At 35.4% G+C, this 21,393-nt stretch overlaps 1 protein-coding gene across 3 annotated transcripts; it reads left to right on the forward strand.

Moving 5' to 3' along the window:
• The first annotated feature begins 906 nt into the window (after positions 1 to 906).
• Positions 907 to 20,845, forward strand: LOC120629550 (facilitated trehalose transporter Tret1-2 homolog). Of its 3 annotated transcripts, none has more exons than XM_039898509.1 (9): positions 907 to 922; positions 4,913 to 4,958; positions 5,466 to 5,563; positions 7,998 to 8,132; positions 9,818 to 9,901; positions 13,565 to 13,834; positions 15,723 to 15,843; positions 16,460 to 16,594; positions 18,126 to 20,845. In XM_039898509.1, the coding sequence occupies exons 2-9, from the start codon at positions 4,916 to 4,918 to the stop codon at positions 18,701 to 18,703; spliced, it is 1,464 nt and encodes a 487-aa protein (XP_039754443.1). In that variant the 5' UTR covers positions 907 to 922; positions 4,913 to 4,915; the 3' UTR covers positions 18,704 to 20,845. The 3 variants fall into 3 exon arrangements, with proteins under 3 accessions (XP_039754443.1, XP_039754445.1, XP_039754444.1); XM_039898511.1 differs by lacking the exon at positions 907 to 922 and adding an exon at positions 3,807 to 3,840; XM_039898510.1 differs by lacking the exon at positions 907 to 922 and adding an exon at positions 4,333 to 4,472.
• The last annotated feature ends 548 nt before the right edge of the window (positions 20,846 to 21,393 follow it).

Here is a 21,393-nt window from a genome sequence, read left to right on the forward strand (position 1 = left end):
GTAGAAAACGAGAGTAATACTATAATTAATACGGCACTTTCAGACAAAAACTAAATTTAAAAGTCCTAATATCCAATGGCCAACCAAAGCTAGATTCATAGTAGCACACGTAAAAAACACCAAAAATCAAACTTAATCGGTCTGATAACGAAGACGCTCAAAGATGTTCGCTTGCTCCGTTAAGTAAGGGGATGGAAGATTTCGAAATACCAGAAATACAAACGAGTGAATCAATATGCAATACGGCAAAGTAACAGTGCGTCCAACAAAGGGCCAAAACAACAATGATACATAATTTCCGTCTCACGTTAATTTTTTATTAAATATTTATCAAGTCTTAAAATTAACATAAAAGTAACATTTTGAGTGGTTGATTTAGTTTGTGAATTAAAAATATAAATGAATAAAATAAAAACAACGCTATAAGCTAGGGGTAGGCGAGTTTTATATGTGGACTAAAAATAAATTAAATCCGATAAATTACTTTCACAAGCATAACTAGTATGGGTTGAGGGTTCTATAAGCATATTTTGCTCAAGCGCTTCAACTGAATAAATCAACTTTATAAATTTAGTTAGACAGCCGCTGAGCACAGTGGGCAGCGACCCTGCTTTCTGAGTTCAAGGCCGTGGGTTCGATTCCCACAACTGAAAAATTTTGGTGTGATGAACATGAATGTTTTTCTGTGTCTGGTTGTTTATCTGAATATTATAATTATTTATGTATATTATTTATTATTGTAAGTGTTTATATTTATGTATTGCCGTAGTATATTTATTATTATTATTTATAGGCTTGAGCAAAAACCATGCACCGTGTAGAAGGACAATAAGTTAGTGTAGCTATACCAAAGAGCATACATATTCTAGTCTAGATTTTATGTCAATCTCAAAGCTGTGGAGCTATCTGTGGTATAAACAATGTGAGTCTAACTAATTACGATTTTCTTTTGGTTTTTTGATAACTATGCGCATTCGTTCTAATATTTTAGGTTTTTTTTTTCTTTAAGTAGGTACTTTTTATCTTTGCGTAGCATTTGGGATTGATAGCATTTTCTGAATAGATTGCTGGCGGCAAATTTAAGCTTTCAGTTTTCGCTCCTACTAAGTACTACTTAATAGATATACTTACTCTATTAACTGTTTTGTTATGAAAACAATTATTGACTAATTATAAAAATTAAAAAAGCAGCTTTTAAAAATGTCAATTAACGTTGATTTGTCGTCTTTGAATAATATTTTGATGTTTTCGAAGAAATATTCGGTCAAGACTCACCACTCGGGTAAGATAGGAGTAGATTGCAGTCAAAGGCCTTGCGCTCTTATGAGGGCTTCTTTACCTACTTAAAAATAATGGGAATCGAAAATCAGGGGATTTGCCATTTGAGATTAGTTTATTTTTTAATAATAATTAATTATGGCGGCCGATTTGCGCAGTGGGAAGCGACCCTGCTTTCTGAGTCCAATGCCGTGGATTCGATTTCCACTACTAGAAAATGTTTGTGAGATGAACATGAATATTTTTCAGTGTTTGTGTGTTTATTTGTGTATTATAAGTATTTATGTATATTATTCAAAAATATATTCAGCAGTCACCTTAGTCCCATAACACAATAAGCTACGCTTACTATGGGGTTATTAATTATTTACAGATGCCGTTCTACAAACAAGTGGTGCGAAGTTAACTAGTTTTTTTTCGTTTGTTTGTTTGTACCGAATAGGTTCCGAAACAGATCTAGGGCAATATACTCTCTACTCACGCTCTCACTTCGCTCCGACACCGGAGCATCCTCAGGAAATGTTGACTTTACGATGAATAATTGTTAAGAAATAGTAAGCTTAATTTCCATTGTTTATTACAATTCCGCAACATAACGCCTGCTTCTATCCAATAGATACAATAAACTCAATCAGTGGCGCTAATTTAGCACAATCGATTGCCGCTGGCTGCTAGCACTAGACAATGCTCATTTGTATGTTTTTTAGGGTTTGATGTATCCGGTAGACGTTTTGCGGTGGACAAGTCACTGTAAACAAAATAGGAGCAAAATAACTTAAAATAATTCCATGGTGAATTTTTTTTTTACGGTATTAACGGCGGGAAACGTGTATCTCTACCCGAGATACACGTTTCCCGCTCTTCGTGCTCCAATTCAAAAAACGTAATTTTGTTTATAATAGGTATATGATAATTTATTATTGTAGAGAACTTTTGGCTCTTCAACATTTTAATAATGTAATTATTGCACTGTAATATAAAGCATTGAAAATCCCTACTAATATTATAAATGTGAATGTAAGTTTGTTTGTTACGCTTTCACGCGAAAACTACTGAACCGATCTTCATGAACCTTTTTATGGATATTCTTGGAGGTATTAGAAATATTAATAAGATAAAAAAATGTTTGTGAATAAATCTCAGAATCTCAGATATGACTATAGGTGTAGACCATGTAGCAGTACGCTGCCTCCCAAAATTATGCGTGCGAAGCCGCAGGACACATCTAGTTATATATAAATAACATTAGAGCATGAAAATCCCAGGATTCTATGAAGACATTTAGCTGACTTATAATATCTATACGATGCAGTAGAGTAAGTGACCTATACTAGGTATGTCAAAACGAAGATTTAAACACGTTTATAGCGTTACCTTACATTCCACTATTCACCCTTGTGTTTACCTTGTTTGACTGTAGTGATCCTCGGAAAAATAAGTCCTCTTATCAGGTCGTCTTCATTTTTAGCGTGCCAATTAATGAAAAGTTGAAACTCCGCGGAAAGCACGAGTTTCATAACAAATTAAGCTTGATTTTCATAATGTATCGTATCGACATTTTGAATGGATGGAACATATTGTTTTGACATGTCTAAAAATAGTGCTATCCTTATCCGAAATGAATACGTTGACATTGCTACGTACATACGATAAGTATTGCTATACGATAAGTAACGGCCAGCATTGTTCTTTAAATGGAGTCAGCAGGGTTTTGGAGTCGGCCGTGTCATCGCGCATTGTCAGTAGCTCCGTTATCATTTGACCGTTTCTTGTAATGAGTCGATTTGTACATTCTTAAGGTATGGCGCAAAATTGAAATCATCTTAGATTTCAATTTAGCGCCATGCTGTGCGGTGCAAGATATATCGAAATGATGTCGTGCTGGTATCTTAATGTTTTTCATCCAATTTTGAAACATTTGGATATGTAAATAAGACTCAATTTACAACATTGACTTGAGTGCTGTGAAGCAAAAGTCCATTGGGCGCGTCTTTTCCTTCCTAATCTCCCGTGCCTTGCCTTGGTTTTTAATTAAAAACCACAACAAGGCACGGGAGATTAAGGAGGGTCCACCATGCTTCCTAAGTAGAGATTGGTAGACTTTACACGCGCTTGAGAACATTACGGAGAACTCTCAGGCATGCAGGTTTCCTCACGATGTTTTTCTTCACCGTTAAAGCAAGTTATTTTTAATTGCATAAAACGCACATAACTTCGAGAAGTTAGACGTGCGTGCTTTCTATCAAACTCTGTCCCTCCGAAAGGTAAGCCGATTTTTTAACTCCAGTCGGGTATCACCGCTTTTTAGTATAGCAATTCTTGCGTCAACTTTATAAGGCAGTCTAAAAACGGTAGAATCCAATTTTGTATGCAAGGGGTTCCCCTCGCTGCAACGAGAAATGTTGTTTTAAGGGAAATTCCCTTAATAACTTACTCGTGATTGGTTACTGTGTCCAGTGGTTTGAAACAGCTCTTATAAATACCTTCACTTTGTTTTAAACGAGTATTTAAATATTAACCGTGGAGGTGTCGAATCGGGACTACATAACGTAATATTTTTGGGTGAGAGTAAGAAATTTTTCATTGCAAGTTCAAAGTCTTAACCGGCGACGTCTCGTTACGTATGGTTTAGGTGATCACTACTACCTATAGATAATTAATTTTTTGGTGTATATTAAAATGTTTGTACTTTGTAAGTATATCCACTCTGTATATATATATATATATATATATATATATCATTCTTTTTTGTATTTGTCAATTCGTTCTTTCTATGTGAAACAATACTAAAACTGAAAGTTTTAAACGCACTTATCTCTGGAAATAGCTGTCGGATTTGAAAAATAAAATATTATTCAATCTCTCATTTTTCTCTCATTCCTCAAGAACTTGGCTGTCAATGCATATGAGAAAGGTTAATTAATATCACGTTACGCATCTTGCTCTACTCTTGAGGAGTAGTAGTAAGTAGTAGTACGGTATCTACTACTACTCTACTACTACTGATGTTTAGGTGTTGAGCAATGCGAGAGTGATGTGATGCGGTGGGTTGCAGAATGAAAGAAATACGAGAGAAATTTACGCGGGGAACCGTTAGTGTGAAATAAAGGACATTTTGTGGGACATGGTACGTACTAGTTGAGCGTGAAACATCATGCTGTAAGCATGTGTGAATAGTGCCTTTAATAGATTAGGTAAGTAAGCGTGCTATTAAAAATCAGTAGTTTTTATACAGACACGTGCTTTTTGGACTCATTGTTTATATTGTTTGTAATGGACAGAGGATGTTTGAAATAGTAGTTTGTGAAGTGTTTTTGTTTCATATTTAAAAAAAAGTTTAGATTCAAAGGCTTTTTTAAAACCGTCTTTTAAAGCACCTACAGAATACATTTTTTCTTTCGTGCTAGTACTTATTGAGGACGGGCGTTCGAAATAACTGACGATCGATTCAAGTAGTCCTATCTATTCTGAGAGGTATTTTTATTTAGTGTTCCAAAGCATATAAAATATTAAATACGCTACATAATAAAATACAATGTAAGAACTATACATAAATAAAACTTTTCAGTGCCTACAAACCATTTAATATTGAAATATCAGCAAATTTAGATTACTTTCTTTTTTTCTTTTACAGAAAATGGAGAGAGGCAGACTGATACAATATTTAGTGGCATTTGCCTGTAAGTACTGCATATTATTAGAAAAATCTCGAAACTAAACAGACGGCAGATCTTAATGTATGTTTCTATGTGAGTTCCCTTACTCCGCCATAACTTCGAAATAACTAAATTTGAATGCATTGAATATCGTGAGAATCATTATATATAACTCGGAACCAAATTTATTTTTATTTTTTACGTATTTTGGAATGTAATATCCGCCATATTGAATTTATTGAGAAAGCCAGCGACATGCGACACCCAAATTTAGTATCGGGCCATAAGTGACTTACGGAACTGGACTAGCTATACAAACATATAAAGACTAAACACATTACCCTCCGGTAGTCAGGTAATTTTGAATGACACTGTCAATAATAATTTTGGAAAAATTTAATATGGCGGGCCATTTATAAATGAGAAAATTCGGACAGTTATATTGACATTGCAGAGAATGATATGCATTTTTTATAGTATATTTTGTTCGGTTCTTGCCATATTGTTTTAAATACTTAATTTGTTTTTCAGTATCCCTATCAACGGCCGCATTGGGCACTCTGTCAGCATGGCCGACGCCTGTAATGCCGAAGTTTCATAACAATCAAACCTCTGTAGAAATAACAAAGGTAAGCATTGTTCAAGCTAATTGTTTAAATAGGGTGCATTTACAAAATTTCGGACCGACGGATTAGGCGGAGTTTTTTTTGATGTTACAACAACATTACATCTCCTGATTATACCCCCAGACAAGAAATAAAATTTACGTGTCAACCTGCGAAAGCACGGTAACAGGGAATACGAGAAAATTATCCCAGTTTATTATTATTTGGATAATTTATTATTGAACTGCCATAACATATTATGGCAGTTCAATAATTGAAAACGTGTCCGGTCCGGTTTAAACTATTACAAATATAAAAAAGTACCACAGATACTAGATATGTTACTGCTTATATATTCTGTTAGCTCATAGCATGAGACTCAATACACAGGTTCTCGAGTGGAGGTCGTGTTTTGTATATAAACTGTGTAAAACCGTCGAAGACGTATTTAGTCATAGACGTTACGTGCCGTATTATTTCTTCTAATGCTCACATTTTTCTTGCCTTTATTCGCATTAGGGTCAGATTTTCAGAGATACAGATTATTTTGAAGTAGTTAGATTTTGAAATATGTCTATGTGATGCGTCTGATTCTGATTCAGAAGATCTATTGCACGATTATGTGTGAAGTGACCCTAATTTGAGCAAAGAACGTGATAAAACACGGAGAACTGGCAACATAAACAGCTATCGTAAGATGGTGGATTCGTTTAATATAGAGGGTTATACGTGTTTCTTTCTGGCGCAGTGGTGAACACAGTAGTTTTATAAGTGGGAAGTGCCCAGTTCTATCCCCGGCAGAGTCAATTTTGAAATTAGTAATGTTGAAATATTTTCTGGCCTTGTCTGTTGTTTGAGTTCGGTATCGCTTTGAAACCGATTACGGATGGGTTAAATAAATATATCTGCCATATCCCATTAACATGCTACCATCTTAGACTGCATCATCGCTTACCAGATAAAAACCATGACTGCAGGTAACGGTAACGGGGTCCAAAACTACAGGACCGATTTATTCTATTTTTTACCAATAGCAAGCAAAATTATGACGAAACTACATAGGCCATTATTTTTTTTCCAATAAAATTAGGAATCCTTGAGAAGATTGCAATAATGTAACGTAAAGCAGCAACATTTGGCCTATATTATATACGCAATATACAACGTGTAAATGATAACCGAAGTAATACTTTAAAGGCGAGACTAATCTGTGAAACCAAAACGCTAAAAGTTTTTTAGTAAACCACTGCCATAGCCTTTACGGAAAGAAACCAGATACAGCTCTAACATCACATGCAAATCACTGCTGTCACTTTATTAGCTACTATGCGCGTGTCGATTTTTAACACGCTATTATTAGCTTCACCTGTATGTATGTTTGTATGTAACCGATCCCTTTGAGCTCGATTTTGTCCTACTTTGAACGATCAGATTTGATTCAAACTTTGTAGACATATCGAGGACCGATGACAATACACTAATCTGAGAAGATTATTCCAATTTTCAATATAAAAAATAAGATTTTTTAGTTTTTTCGAACGATTAATTAATAAAAACAAAAAAATTATTTAAAAAAAAGCATGGGGTGCTTTTTAAGATATTATCAAAATAATAACCACTCTACTCATATCTGTCAATAAAATATTTATAACTATTGACACATGCACCCCACGCTTTTTTTACAATAATTTATTTTTTTTATTCACAATATTATTAATTTATATTTATTGAAATTTTTAACACTATTCTTAATTTAAATTTATTAAAATTTATTTTCTATTTTTTAGTTCGGTTTTCACGCTTTTTATAAAGCGTGAAAAACACGCTTTTTATAAAGCGTGTTTTTTTAGTTTTTTTAAACTATAATTTATTTATCTACAATAGGGTTGTCATAAGTGTTTACGCTTAGAATGTTTTTAATCCGTTTGTGTGGAAAAATAAATATGCTTTTGATTTAATATATTTACAGGATGATTCCTTTCGAAATAAACTTATGTATATACTTTAACATTATTTCGGAATTCGGTTACACTTTGTATATGTATAAATATGGGTACATAATTTGGCGTTTGCTGCGAAAAAAAAATGATAGTTTTTAAGTGACAATGTGAGATGGTGATTACGAAACAAAAATAACAACCGGCTAAGTTTATTGCGGGCTTCTTCTTAGACCAGGGCGCGTTTGGAACCCTCGTAGCTTTAGTTTTAAGTTGACGAATTTATTTATCGCCATCAACTCACTCCTATGTCACTTACATGTTATGGACGCATCAAAAGTGCCATCTATGTGCCTATTTGAATAAAGCCATATTTGACTTTGACTTTGACTTAATGTACTACGTGAAGTACTTATTATAACCTACAAAAAAATTGCGGGAAAACGGACGCTTCCCGCAGAATTTGTAAAAACCGTAATTAAAACGGACGAATTCGCTACAATAATAATAATATGTTTAAGAATGAGATCGCAACGATGCTGGCCATGTCTCCGCCAGGCTTCGTAGTTGGCAGCCTGGCCACCAGGTTCATATCAGACAGCCTTGGACGCCGGGCCACGGTTTTGGCGAGTGCTTTGCCGATAGTCTGTGGAACGGTAAGGCTCTGGTTTTACTATTTATTTATTTATTCACTTTATTGCACAACCAAAAATAAAGCGGTTTACAAAAGGCGGATTTAATGCCAAAGCAATTTCTACCAGCCAACCTTCGGACGTGCGAGTAAGACGAGATTTACACTGTTCAGAGACATTGTACAGAAAATACAATTAAACTATTTTTGAAGTTATACTTCTTCTGGCGCGTTAGGGAAAAAGGATGAGAGTAAATTTTTACGATGCGCGCTCACACCGTCACAAAAATCCGACACCCTGAAGATAAGGCTTGACAGTGTACACTTTGAATTGTCAATTGTACAAAAATTTCAAATTTTAATGTTGAGTGAAACTTGGTTTTCCGATAACTAACTGTCTATTAGTGTTCCAAATTTAATAATGTTTATTATGGCCATTTCTTTAATTATGTAGAAATATTTTTTGTGATATTTATGATATTTAAATAAATTATTTAACTAGATAGTGTGTTATAATAAAGTTTCAATGTTTAAAATATCTTTATTCTATTGTTAGTTTCGCTTTTTCTACAAACGTAGAGTAAGGCGAAAGGTAAAATTTTTGGACAGATGTTTGACAGACGCCAAAGTATAACTTCTAACGCGTGTACATAAGTACACACGTTTTTGTTATATAAGATTGAAGAACTACGAGGTTCTGGATTCGACTTCCGGGTCAGGCCTTTTTGGCCTTGGGTTGGGTATGAATGAATGCAATTTTATTGTAAACCACTGAGAAAAATCCCAAAAATGCAAATAGAATAGAATAGTATTGTGGAATTTGGCAGCTCTTTCGGTACAGCCAATGCTGTGTGACGGCAGATCTTCGACTTCTCTTCCCGTGGAAGTCGTACGAGGTGACTTAGGAAATAAAACGGAGACCGGGTAGCAGCGTCCTCGGTTAAACTACTGCCTACTGCGATCAACAATCTGTCTGTCCAGCGTGGTCGTTCTAGGTAAACCCTCCCGTTGGGAGAGGCCTTTAGTAAAGCAGTCAGTGGCGTGCACTGGGTTTCTTATCAAGGTATGCATACAGCAGGAAAATTGCATAAAACGGCAAAAATCCTCCTCCTATACCAGCTATATATAAATTATAGGGTAGGCAGTGCTTTCGTGCATGTATGAAGTACACGCCACTGAAAGCAGTGGACTGCTATGGGCTACTGATGATGATGATCGGTACATAGCGAACTCTTCCAGGCAATCATAGGCGTAAAAAATAATGTTATCATTGCAGAGTTAGACAATTGGCGCTGTCCGCCCACGTGCCCCGGGGAGCACGATAAGCTGTTTTATTATCACTAACACGTGATAATAATAGTTTTATTTATTTATTTAAACTCTTTATTTGTCCACCACTACACAGTAAGGAATATGAAGGACGAATAAAGAGAAACACAAATACTGGAGTAGAATACAAAAGGCGGCCTTATCGAGAAGGGTTTAGGTCGAAGTCTATCACGCTGACCCAGTGCGGATTCACACGCCGTTGAGAACATTATGGAGAACTCTCAGGCATGCAGGTTTCCTAACGATGTTTTCCTACACCGTTTAAAGCAAGTTATATTTAAATTGCTGAAATAAACGCACATAACTCCGAAAAGTCAGTGGTGCGTGCCGGGGATCGAATTCGGTATCCAAGGAAGGTTAATTTTTTTTTAATGGTTACAGATAATCGCCGCATTCGCAAGGGTAGCATGGCTGCTCTGCATTATGAAGTTCCTATGGGGCTTTGGTACAGGCATGGTTTCTACGGTCAGTATTTCCTACCTCCGTAAAGACACAAAAGTCATACATCTAGATGACTAGATAGTAATATTACATATGCGTCTGTTTGTTTATTAGTTTGTTTGTATCCTTTATTCGGATCAGCTACTGCACCGATATTCGTACGATTCGGCACATATATAGCCTGAATCCTGGAGATGGACATAGGATACTTTATATATCAAAAATCAGTTACTGCACCGATCTTGATGCGATTCGGCACATATATAGCCTGAATCCTGGAGATGGACATAGGATACTTTATATATCAAAAATCAGTTACTGCACCGATCTTGATGCGATTTGGCACATATATAGCCGGTATCCTGGAGATGGACAAAGGATGCTTTTTATATCAAAAATAAGATGGATACCTAAAAATATTTGTGAACCTCTTTTGGTGTAATTTATGAATAGCTTGCATACTGGAAACGGCGTAGAATACTTTTTACTAGTTATATTGAATCGAACCAAGGACCTTCCGTTTATATGACCGGAGCAGTCACCACTAATGCAAGAAGGTCTACAGTCGAAATAATTTAAAAACTGAACTATGAAGTTTTTGGTTTAATCCCTCACAAACAAACATACAAATCTTTCCTCTTTATATTATTAGTATAGATAAGCACTGTTCATTGTAATAATATTAATTATTTTTGTACCAAACAAATTTTGTTTTGAGATAACACAAATACACTTATTAATCATCGTCGTATTTCTGTAAACAAGTGACACCTATAATGTGTTACTTGTTTACAGAAATACTACATTTTGAAACTCCTTTGAATGCTAAAACTCTTTTGTAAACGACATTTCAATCAATTACAGTAAATATTTACTTGAATGCTTATGTATATATTAGTTTACATTAGTCAAAGATAGTGGCGATTTACGAGTACCGAGTACTCAGGATATAGACTATAAACAGAGCAAAATTTCGCCAGACATGCAAGGAACACGTCGTCGTGCAATGTGACGTCTTGTGTCAGTCTACCTTAGGCGTAGGTATGGAGGGTAGAGGTAAGGAGAGTCATCTTATATGGGAGAAAAGTTGAAAAAGTGTCCAGTGTATGCGCTAAATAACAGTTCAAAAATCCTCCACAATGGCGCTGGTGGATGCACAGGGTATGGTATGAATGTAGCAATCGTAGATGAATTGAAGTATGCCGAATTAAAAAATTTAATGTCATTATCGACTAAAGTAGTTAATTATTGAGAATTTCAACAACTTACGTTGTACAAAATAGTGTGGTAAATATAACCTTACTTCCTTGTATCTCCATACTTGTTTATTTTTCAAGCCTACTCTAACAATATTTATATTTGGCGCTTCTTTTAAGAGTTACCCTGATGCAAATGTGGCGCCATCCTAATTTAATACATTTCGACGACACTTTTTCATATACACAGATGACTCTCCTTACCTCTACCCTCCATAGGCGTAGGTTAAGCCTTCATCACCATCATCATATCAACCCATTCATTACCGACTCACTACAGGGTACGGGTCTCCTCACAAAATGAGAAGGGGTTAATGCCGTATTCCACCACACTGGCCCCCGGTAGATTATAAGACTCCACAAGCCTTTGAGAATATTATAGAAATAACAGGCATGCAGGTTTCATCACGATTTTGAGTCCTTCACTGTCGAAACAAGTGATAATTTAGTAATTAAAACGCACATAACTTAAAAAGTTGAAGGTTTGGATTCTAACTCGGCACCCCGCAAGTGAGGTCGAAGTGGTACGCACTGGGCTAAGGTGGGTTGAGCCTTAGCATCTGTTGGTCTTACACCAACAACCAACCTACAGACCAATGCTGCATGCGGCAGAAAAAAGTATGTAGTAGTTCCTCGGACGAGCTCTGTCACAAAAAAGCCGTGTACCACAGAATTAAGACCATACAGAAACCGTGTAAGATGAAATCAAAATCAGCTCATGTACACAGTAGCTACTTTATTATTCAAATTGTTGTGTATCACTAACTTTACTTATAACACTTGTAGACTTACAGTTATCAGGCAACCTTCCTCCGCCAAGATACTCTTTGAATGCTGGGGGCATTCAAAAAGTGTCTTTCTTTTTCTTTCCATCCGTTTACGACTTTCCCAGCAATCCCACCGTCAACTAACGTTGACCAATCGGAAGAGAGATATTAGCGGTTAACTGACTTTACTAAAATTATACAAAAATACTATTTCTGTTTTAAGTCAATAAATAAATACACCATATTAATATTTACAAAATAATTATGAAATTAAAGAAATCATTGCAAGACTAATGTTGTAGGATCAAAAACCACTCAATTTTAGTGCTGTTTCTCGAACAGGCGGTTAGTCACTTCACGCCATTTAGCAGTTGAGAGTAATTATGCTTTAACGTTTACCATAAAATGGAAAATTTATGAAAAGGTGGTGAGCTAACAACATTCCGCGGGTTTAAAGTCGGTGTTTTTACTGCTTTTGTACACAACGCACTTCATGTAATAATGGCTGAATTAGGATTCTGTATGTTTTGAATTCTATACGCTCTGTATATGGTTATCGTTGTAATTATATTATATATACCTATGCATTTGAGAAGAAATACCTACGCCCAGTGGCGTGCTCTGGGTTTCTTACCAGGGTATGCATAAGGCAGGAAAATGGCAAAAATCCTCCTCCTATACGAGTTATAATCAATTTTAGGGTAAGCAGTGCTTTTGCGCATGTATGAAGTGCACGCCACTGCCTACGCCTCAGTTTAATGGATTCAGCGCTGGGTCTTAACAGACACAGCAAACAAGCTTTTGGGGTCACACCGTATCTATAATTGCCGTGTAGAGTTTAAGTTGTATTTTAATTTTAGTGTGTGTATATATAAGTTATTCTTTCTTTCTTTCTTTGTAGCAAACAGACATACTTGACACACAGCACTTTTGAAACGTAGGCCTACTTGAAATAAATTAATTATGAATTTTGAATTTTGCACGTGTTCCTGGCATGAAAATTCATTATTTATTTATTCATACTCTTTATTTGTACACCACATCATTCAGGAAAACAAAAAAAAAGAACAAACACTTGAACAAGAATGTAATAGGATACAAAAGGCGGCCTTATCGCGATCTCTGCCAGGCTCTGCTTAAGATTAGGAAAACTAAAAAGAAAAACGAAAAGGTGGGGTACACTGTGTATAACATACATACGAATAACTACATACTAATACATAAAACAGACTACACAAATACAACAATACTTTTGATAAATATAAAAAAGAAATATACTAATACATACTTAAAATACCATAAATACTTAAATATTAGTTACAGTAGATAAGTAAATAATCATCGTCGTATTATGACTTGTAGATGACAAATAAGTAGCGATCTCTGCCAGGCAACCTTACGATTAAAAAAAATAAAAAAAAAAACGAAAAGATGAGGTACACTGTTTAAAACATACATACAAATAACTACATACTAATACATAAACCAGACTACACAAATACAACAATACTGCCATACTGGTGATAAATATAAAAAAATATATATACGCACTTAACATACCATAAATACTTAAATATTAGTTAGAATAGATAAGTAAATAATAATCGTCGTAGTATGTTGTATATGAAAATTTCTCAGAATGAAAATCTTTATCTATATTTCAGGTAGTAGGAATCTATCTGGCGGAAATAGCAGATAAAGATATACGAGCGACCCTAACAGTAGGCACCAGGTTTATGTTCAATTTCGGGAGTCTCCTGGTCATCTCTATCGGAACTTTCCTGTCATACAACACCCTGAACTACACTCTACTAGTGTTGCCTGTGACGTTTTTCGTCGCTTGTCTGTTTATACCAGAATCCCCATACTATTATCTGAAGGAAGGCCGAGTAGAACAAGCAAGGAAATCACTTCAAATGTTAAAGAATAAAGAGGTAAGTTTTTTTCTGATATATATATTAAATAAATAAATAAATATATAACGCAATACACACATCGCCATCTAGCCCCAAAGTAAGCGTAGCTTGTGTTATGGGTACTAAGGTGACTGCTGAATATTTTTTTTATGAATAACATACATAAATACTTATAATATACATATAAACACCCAGACACTGAAAAACATTCATGTTCATCACACAAACATTTTCCAGTTGTGGGAATCGAACCCACGGCCTTGACTCAGATAGCAGGGTCGCTGCCCACTGCGCCAATCGGCCGTCTATATTGTTACGTGCCAGGGTTTTAATTGGGAATAAGAACACCTGATGACTCCTGTAAGACTTTGATCCTCTATACACTTCCAATCGCAGGTCAAACGTAGTCCAGTTAGTTATTATAATAAAAGGATTACATGTAAGGTATGTATTGCTGTAACTTCATAGCTAAACATTAACTCGACTGTGAGATGGTGATAACAAAAAAAAACCTGGCTAAGTTTGTTGTGGGCTCTTCTTATACCAGGGCGTGTTCGGAACCCCCCTAGCTTTACTTTTCAGTTAAAGAATGCAGTTATCGTACAGTTTATTTATATTACGCTATGAAGCTAGAGCAATTCACACCGAAGCTTTTTTATCGTTTAAGTAATCCTTAATTTTATAATAGGATTTGAAGTCCGGTGTCACAGATGGGTCAGAATCAGACTTGGCCTTGATTTTACGAAATAAAAAATGATTGCTCAATAGGCCCAGTGCGGATAAACTTCACACGCCGTTGAGGACATTATGTAGAGCTCTGAGGAATGTAGGTTTCCTCACGCAAACTGAGAGCTGAGTGGAGTGTGCTGAGTTTGTGCTTCAGTGTTAAAGCTTGTCATATTTAATGTTTTAAAATTGAAATTAAAAGTTCAAGAATTTAGCTCTAGATGTCTACCACATAAGGATGCCACTCAAAGTCACGTCGTCTCGACGTGACCTTGAGTGGCATCTATGGTGGCATGTTGAGTTGATCTACTTTTTTTGCTAGTATTTTACCTCTCACTGCCCAATACTAATACATGAGTGTGTGCTTCAGTGTAAAAGCTTGTGATATTTAATTTTTTTAAATTTTAATTTAACGTTCAAGAATTTAGGCATTATCAGAGACCTCGATAAGAAATGTTAGGTAGATTAGATGTCTATCACATAAGGATGCCACTCAAAGTCACGTCGTCTCGACGTGACCTTGAATTTTGCTAGTATTTTACCTCTCACTGCCCAATACTAATACATGAGTGTGTGCTTCAGTGTGCTTGTGATATTTAATTTTTTTAAATTTTAATTTAACGTTCAAGAATTTAGCGATTATCAAAGACCTCGATAAGAAATGTTAAGTAGATTAGATGTCTACCACATAAGGACGCCACTCAAAGTCACGTCGTCTTGACGTGACCTTGAGTGGCATCTGGAGTGGCATCTTGGGTGGATCTACTTTTTTTGCTAGTATTTTACCTCTCACTGCCCAATACTAATGAGTGTGTGCTTCAGTGTAAAAGCTTGTGATATTTAATTTTTTTAAATTTTAATTTAACGTTCAAGAATTTAGGCATTATCAGAGACCTCGATAAGAAATGTTAGGTAGATTAGATGTCTATCACATAAGGATGCCACTCAAAGTCACGTCGTCTCGGCGAAACCTTGAGTGGCATCTTTAGTGGATCTACTTTTTTTTCTAGTATTTTACCTCTCACTGCCCGATACTTATGCGTATGATTAGCGTGGCATCTATGAATGATTGAATGAATGAATATACTTTTACTGCGCACGACAAAAAGTACATAAAAAAATATCAAAGTATAATAAATGGATCGATATTTACCCTGAGTATTATACTATCACTTTGCAGATTATAGATCAGGAGTTGGAACTCATGAAGCGAGATGTATCAAAGGAAATGAGAAACTCAAGTTCTGCTTGGGAGTTCTTCACGGGAAAACAGTATCGTAGGCCGATTATGATTGCTTTTGGTACGTATCTTTTCAGTGTATTCTTTGGTATCTAGGTACTATGTATTGCTTTTTAGCTGCCGAATTACTCATTTCTTTGAATTCTAGAACTTTTGTAAACATATTGTCGTCTTTATAAATTACTAATAGTTGACCATTCGAGAACATAGTCGTTGTCTTGTATATCTATAAATGCTACCAGACATTTTTACCTAAAACAATCCTTTACCAATAAAGACACAAAAAAATCCATCGTTGCAATTGTTGTGTTAAGAAATGAATGCTTATATTTAGTTTGCCTACACCTTTCTTCAAAATCGACTACTTTTGTTAAGAAATTCTTAACATTAAAAATTTCACAATCATTCATCATTTGCAACAGTTTGTTCGTTTTCTTTCGCTTTTTCTTCAACAAGTTCACTTAGAATCAAATTGGCATGGATATCAATGAGAGACATTTTTACCCAAAAACAATCGTTTACCAACGAAGACACAATAAAATCCATCGTCTTCAGATGAAAATGTTGTTTATGAAATGGATGTAAAGATATTTCATAATGAATTTTATACGAGTGGATAAAACATGTTTTAGCACTTTTTATGTTCACAAAATGCTAATAAACATTTTTATCTATAGGATTGAAGTTAACGCAGGTTTTGACCGGCGGAATGTCCATACAGCAATACATGGGTCTAATCACGCAGGAAATCGGTTTAGACGTTGGACTGTCCACTCTCCTTATCATATTTGGGGCGGTCAAATTTTTTGTTGGTGAGTTAAAATATATTATTATCTAGTTTTAGCCGACCTCGATTAATATGATTTAATGGTGAAGTTGATGATACGCGTTTTTAGCTGTATTTGTTTATATCTGACTACCGTTGATCAAGAATAAGTACCTAGTTACCTAATATATATATATTTTGAAAATTACATTGCCAAATATCTGTTCGGTGTGGAGTATAAGGATTGAAGGAATTATAAATTACACCATACAGATTCCCCTGCTTTTCGCGGAGTGTAGCAAATAAAGCTTAATTTTCATAATATATCATGGATTTCCGAATGAAATAACGCCTGCTTCTATCCAATAGTTACCTATAGTTTAAAGAAAATTTGTAGTTTATATTATACCTTTGACGACTTGACTTGATACGGCAGCGCCGTAGACTGTGGTTTTAAGTGGGACTTCCCGGGTTCGAACCCTGGTAGAGGCAATTTGAGAATTTATAATTTCTGAATTTTCTCTGGTCCGGGAAGCTTCGGCTTTTTCTAGTTACTATTACTGAAAAAGAGGTGCCGCGATTTGCGGTACAGTGTCGCTTAGAACCCGTTTAGGGGTATGGGATTAATATAACTGCCATACCCCTAAAAGATAAGCCGGTTACCATCTTAAACTGGAAGGGCTAACAGTAATTAGAATAAAAAAAAAGTTAGTAGTTTCGTTCGAGACGTTTGAGATAGAAACCGAAAATAAAACACAAGAACGCGTCGCCTCTACCGGACACCCAGTTACCACGACTACAATGGTCACAGAATGTTTGCGCACGCTTATGTAGTTTGCACAAGGAAAAAGTTCAAGTTACATCCCAAAGACAAGGTTGCTTTGTCTTGCTATGAGATTATCTTACAAAATATAAACATTGACAGCCGATTGGCGCAGTGGGCAGCGACCCTGCTTTCTGAATCCAAGGCCGTGGGTTCGATTCCCACAACTGGAAAATGCTTGTGTGATGAACATGAATGTTTTTCAGTGTCTGGGTGTTTATACTTATTATAAGTATTTTTGTGTATTATATTCATAAAAATATTCATCAGCTATCTTAGTACCCATAACACAAGCTACGCTTACTTTGGGGCTAGATGGCGATGTGTGCATTGTCGTAGTATATTTATTTATTTATTATTTAAATCCGCACTGGGCCAGCGTGGTGGACTAAGCCTTAACACTTCTCGTTGTGGCAAAAGACCCGTGCATTGTAGTGGGTCGGTAATGAGTTGATACGATGATAATGATGACCAAGCCATTTCTGGCCCACACACTACATGGGTCTATTTTCTCAGAATTTGGGTTTAGGCCCGTGGTCTGTTGTGACTAGTCCACGCCTTTCAAGGCTGCAGTTTTCCTTACGATATTTTCCCTTATCGTTAAAGCAAGTGTTATTTAATGAATTTACAATATTTCGAGATGTTAGAAGATCATCCTCCTAAAAGTGAGGCGTAACTTAACCACTAAGCTTTCTGCATCGAAGAAGAACAAGTTTTAAACTCTTGACTTTTAGACTGTTACATTTTCTTTCAGGTATTATGTCATCAACTCTTGTAGATAGAGTGGGGCGTCGTCCATTGCTCATATATTCCTTCTTTGGCACTGGAATCAGCTTATCCGTCGCTGGCACTTATTTCTTCCTCCAGGAATACGTCCGGGTCGATCATGCTATCCTCAAGTCCTACGGAATCGCTGCTTTTGTAGCTATAATCCTCTCAAACGGCATATCGACTCTCGGTTTTAACTCCATCATCGGAATAATTTCCGCGGAAATATTTCCGTTAAACATAAAGACTGTAGCGATGACATCTCTGAACGTTTTCGGTGGATGTCTAGGTTTCTCTGTTGCTAAGAGCTATCAGGCGATTAATAATGTTTCCGGTTTCTACGGAGTGTTTTGGATATTCGCATCCTCAGCATTTCTTGGTGCGATATTTTCATACATCGCGGTACCTGAAACAAAGGGCAAAAGTTTACGAGAAATTCAAGAGATCTTGCAAATAGGTACAGCTTGTACCGAAGAAGAGAGCAAGTTGAATGATGTCCAAGTCGTTGAAATGATAGAAAAATGCAGGGATATAAAGGAGTCAAAGAAGGATTCTAGTTTATAGGAGTTAGGTGTGTTTTATTATAAGAGAGTTATCTTAGTTTTCGTTTGCTTTCGGCTTTCAGGCCGTTAATATTGTACTGGTCTACTGAACATTCTGTAGCTTTTCTAGTAGAAATATACTCATAAATCGCGGTACTTAAATAAAGAGCCAAATTTTCAAAGAAATTCAAGAGTTTACAAGACTGCAGAAGAAGTACTGAAGAAGATGATAAGGAAAATGAACAAGTTGATATGATATCGAAGCTGTTGAAATAATTGACCGAATTCAACATCGAGCGTAGACATTGGGAGAGGCTTGCGGAAGGAAGAGATGAATGGCGCAAGAGCATTAATCAGGGATGCCGTATCTATGACGAAGCTTGGCTTGGTGTTCTTGCTCAAAAAAGGATACGAAGGCATATCACGGGATCTTCAGATTGCGCCGAAGGGTTTACTGCCATATTTGCTGCCGTGAATGTCGCTCGCGCAACGCCTTAATTACCATACAAAGAAGAGTCGCTTAGACAGAGTTTGAACCGTCTCTCAAGACGTACAGGGCATTGATTGTAATAATTGAAAATACCGAGAGTTAAATGAGTCAAGGTAAGATTCTAGCTTAATAGTACTTAGGTTTGTGTTTAATCATAAGAGTTATGAGAACTTTCGAAAGTGAAAAAAAGATTTAGGTTACCTACTAAAAGCAATTAATAATGTTTTGTTTTCTGCGGAGTCTTCCAGACTTTCTCTTTCATAGCATTTCTTGGAGCAAAATTTTCATATCCATGATGTATGAACATCGGGAGAAAAAGTACATAAAAAGTAATTCCAGGGATTTATCAAATCAGTATTTCATTCAAATCAGTATTCAAATTCTTGGAAAATCTCTTGAAAAATCTCTCGATCTGAGCAAGATGCTATTATCGAAGTCGTTGGAATGATAGAATATGCAGATTTAAAAGGGTGTTAAAATGATTATATCTTATATTATTATGTGTTTGTTTATAAAAGATCTATGAGACCAAATTATTAAATTGTTAAAATAAACAAAAATGTATAGACTGAGAGCCTGTTTAGTGTGGTACAGCCAAAATCAAGACCACAAATAAATCGATTGCTTTAGTTAAGAGCAACATTGATCCAAGTTGGTAGCTATAGCTATAGCTATATTACTGTAAAAATTTCGTGCATTTAAATGCAAAGCATTTATTATTATTAATTTAATATCAGGGTATATGGCATTTGGATTAAACAATTTTACTTAAGTATACCTTTGACAATAATTGAATAGTATTGGTCTGATATAAATCATAAAAAGAGTGTATTTTGATCTACAAAAAATGTTTTGAACATTTATATTCGTCACCATGACTGTTTGCACTTATATTTTGAAGTCAAGCGATTTTCAGTTCCTTTTGGTTTCGAGACTGCCCGACTTCAAAATACTGGTGCAATATATTTTTCGTTTCTATGGAACTTTGAGAGGCCTTTATACGACAGATGCCAAATGTTTTAATACTAAGGAATTAACTCAACTGTATTTAGCAATCATTGGTAAGTATACCTACCAATTAATTCAATAAGATTTCTAAATGCATTAGGGTTTATTAATAGTTAAAATTAATAATTATTATTCTTAAAAAAAAATTAAACAATTTTCCACGTGACAATAATTAATGATTGACTGATGACAAAGTATAAAAATATGACTATCCTATTACTTATAATGAATTAAAGTATATTAATTACAGACTGTCCTATAATTTTTCACATATTAATAATTATTGACTGACGACGATAATATTACGAAGAACGTAAAGCGTTTATTTCGTGATTTTTTATATACGCTAAGTTTCCATATTTTACCTCATTGATAAAAGTGTATTTTTATGTTGGAAAAAAGAATCAAAGTCTTTCGGTCGGCTTCTCAGTAGAATCCGTTTACCGAACCGACTTGATATTTCAAAAAGAGGCTTTCTTCAAATAGATTTGCAAATACTTAGATTTTGATTTTAATATAATCGAAGATTTTTTTTATAACTTTTTAGTGTTTTTAACACAGAATTAAGACCACGCAGAAACCCTGTTGTGTACATGTGTGTTAATGTTGAAGCATCAAACCACTCCACTTTAGCAGTGTTTCTCGAAAAGGCGGTTAGTCAATTCATACAATTTTGACAGCCGATTGGCGCAGTGGGTAGCGACCCTGCTTTCTGAGTCCAAGGCCGTGGGTTCGATTCCCACAACTGGAAAATGCTTGTGTGATGAAAATGAATGTTTTCAGTGCCTGGGTATTTATCTGTATATTATAAGTATTTATGTGTATTATATTCATTAAAATATTCATCAGCTATCTTAGTGCCCATAAGACAAGCTACACTTACTTTGGGGCTAGATGGTGATGTATGTATTGTCGTAGTATATTTATTTTATTTATTTATACTACTCTATACTATGTTCTAAATGTTTACTATAAAATCGCTAGCAACATTTCGCGGGTGTGAAGTGAGATGTGCGCTAACCGTTTTCACTGTTTTTGGACGCAATGCACTGCATGCAATAATGGCTGATTGAGGGTTCTGCGTGTTCTCCATTCTGTGGTTTTTACCTACACTTGGAGGTAATATCCTAAAAAAAGAAGTAAAAGTCGCTGTCGGTTTGTTTCGGATCTCTCTTTGAAAGATTTTTATTATATTCCTGATATCTTCAGGTTAA

Source organism: Pararge aegeria, chromosome 14 (genome assembly GCF_905163445.1).
Source record: "Pararge aegeria chromosome 14, ilParAegt1.1, whole genome shotgun sequence".
NCBI lineage: Eukaryota > Metazoa > Arthropoda > Insecta > Lepidoptera > Nymphalidae > Pararge > Pararge aegeria.

Excerpts from the sequence above, each read along its gene's own strand:
- LOC120629550 (XM_039898509.1), top strand. The coding sequence starts at position 4,916 with ATGGAGAGAGGCAGACTGATACAATATTTAGTGGCATTTGCCT. Across the intron at positions 4,959-5,465 it reads ATATTTAGTGGCATTTGCCT|TATCCCTATCAACGGCCGCA; the intron begins GTAAGTACTGCA and ends TTTGTTTTTCAG. Across the intron at positions 9,902-13,564 it reads GTACAGGCATGGTTTCTACG|GTAGTAGGAATCTATCTGGC; the intron begins GTCAGTATTTCC and ends TCTATATTTCAG.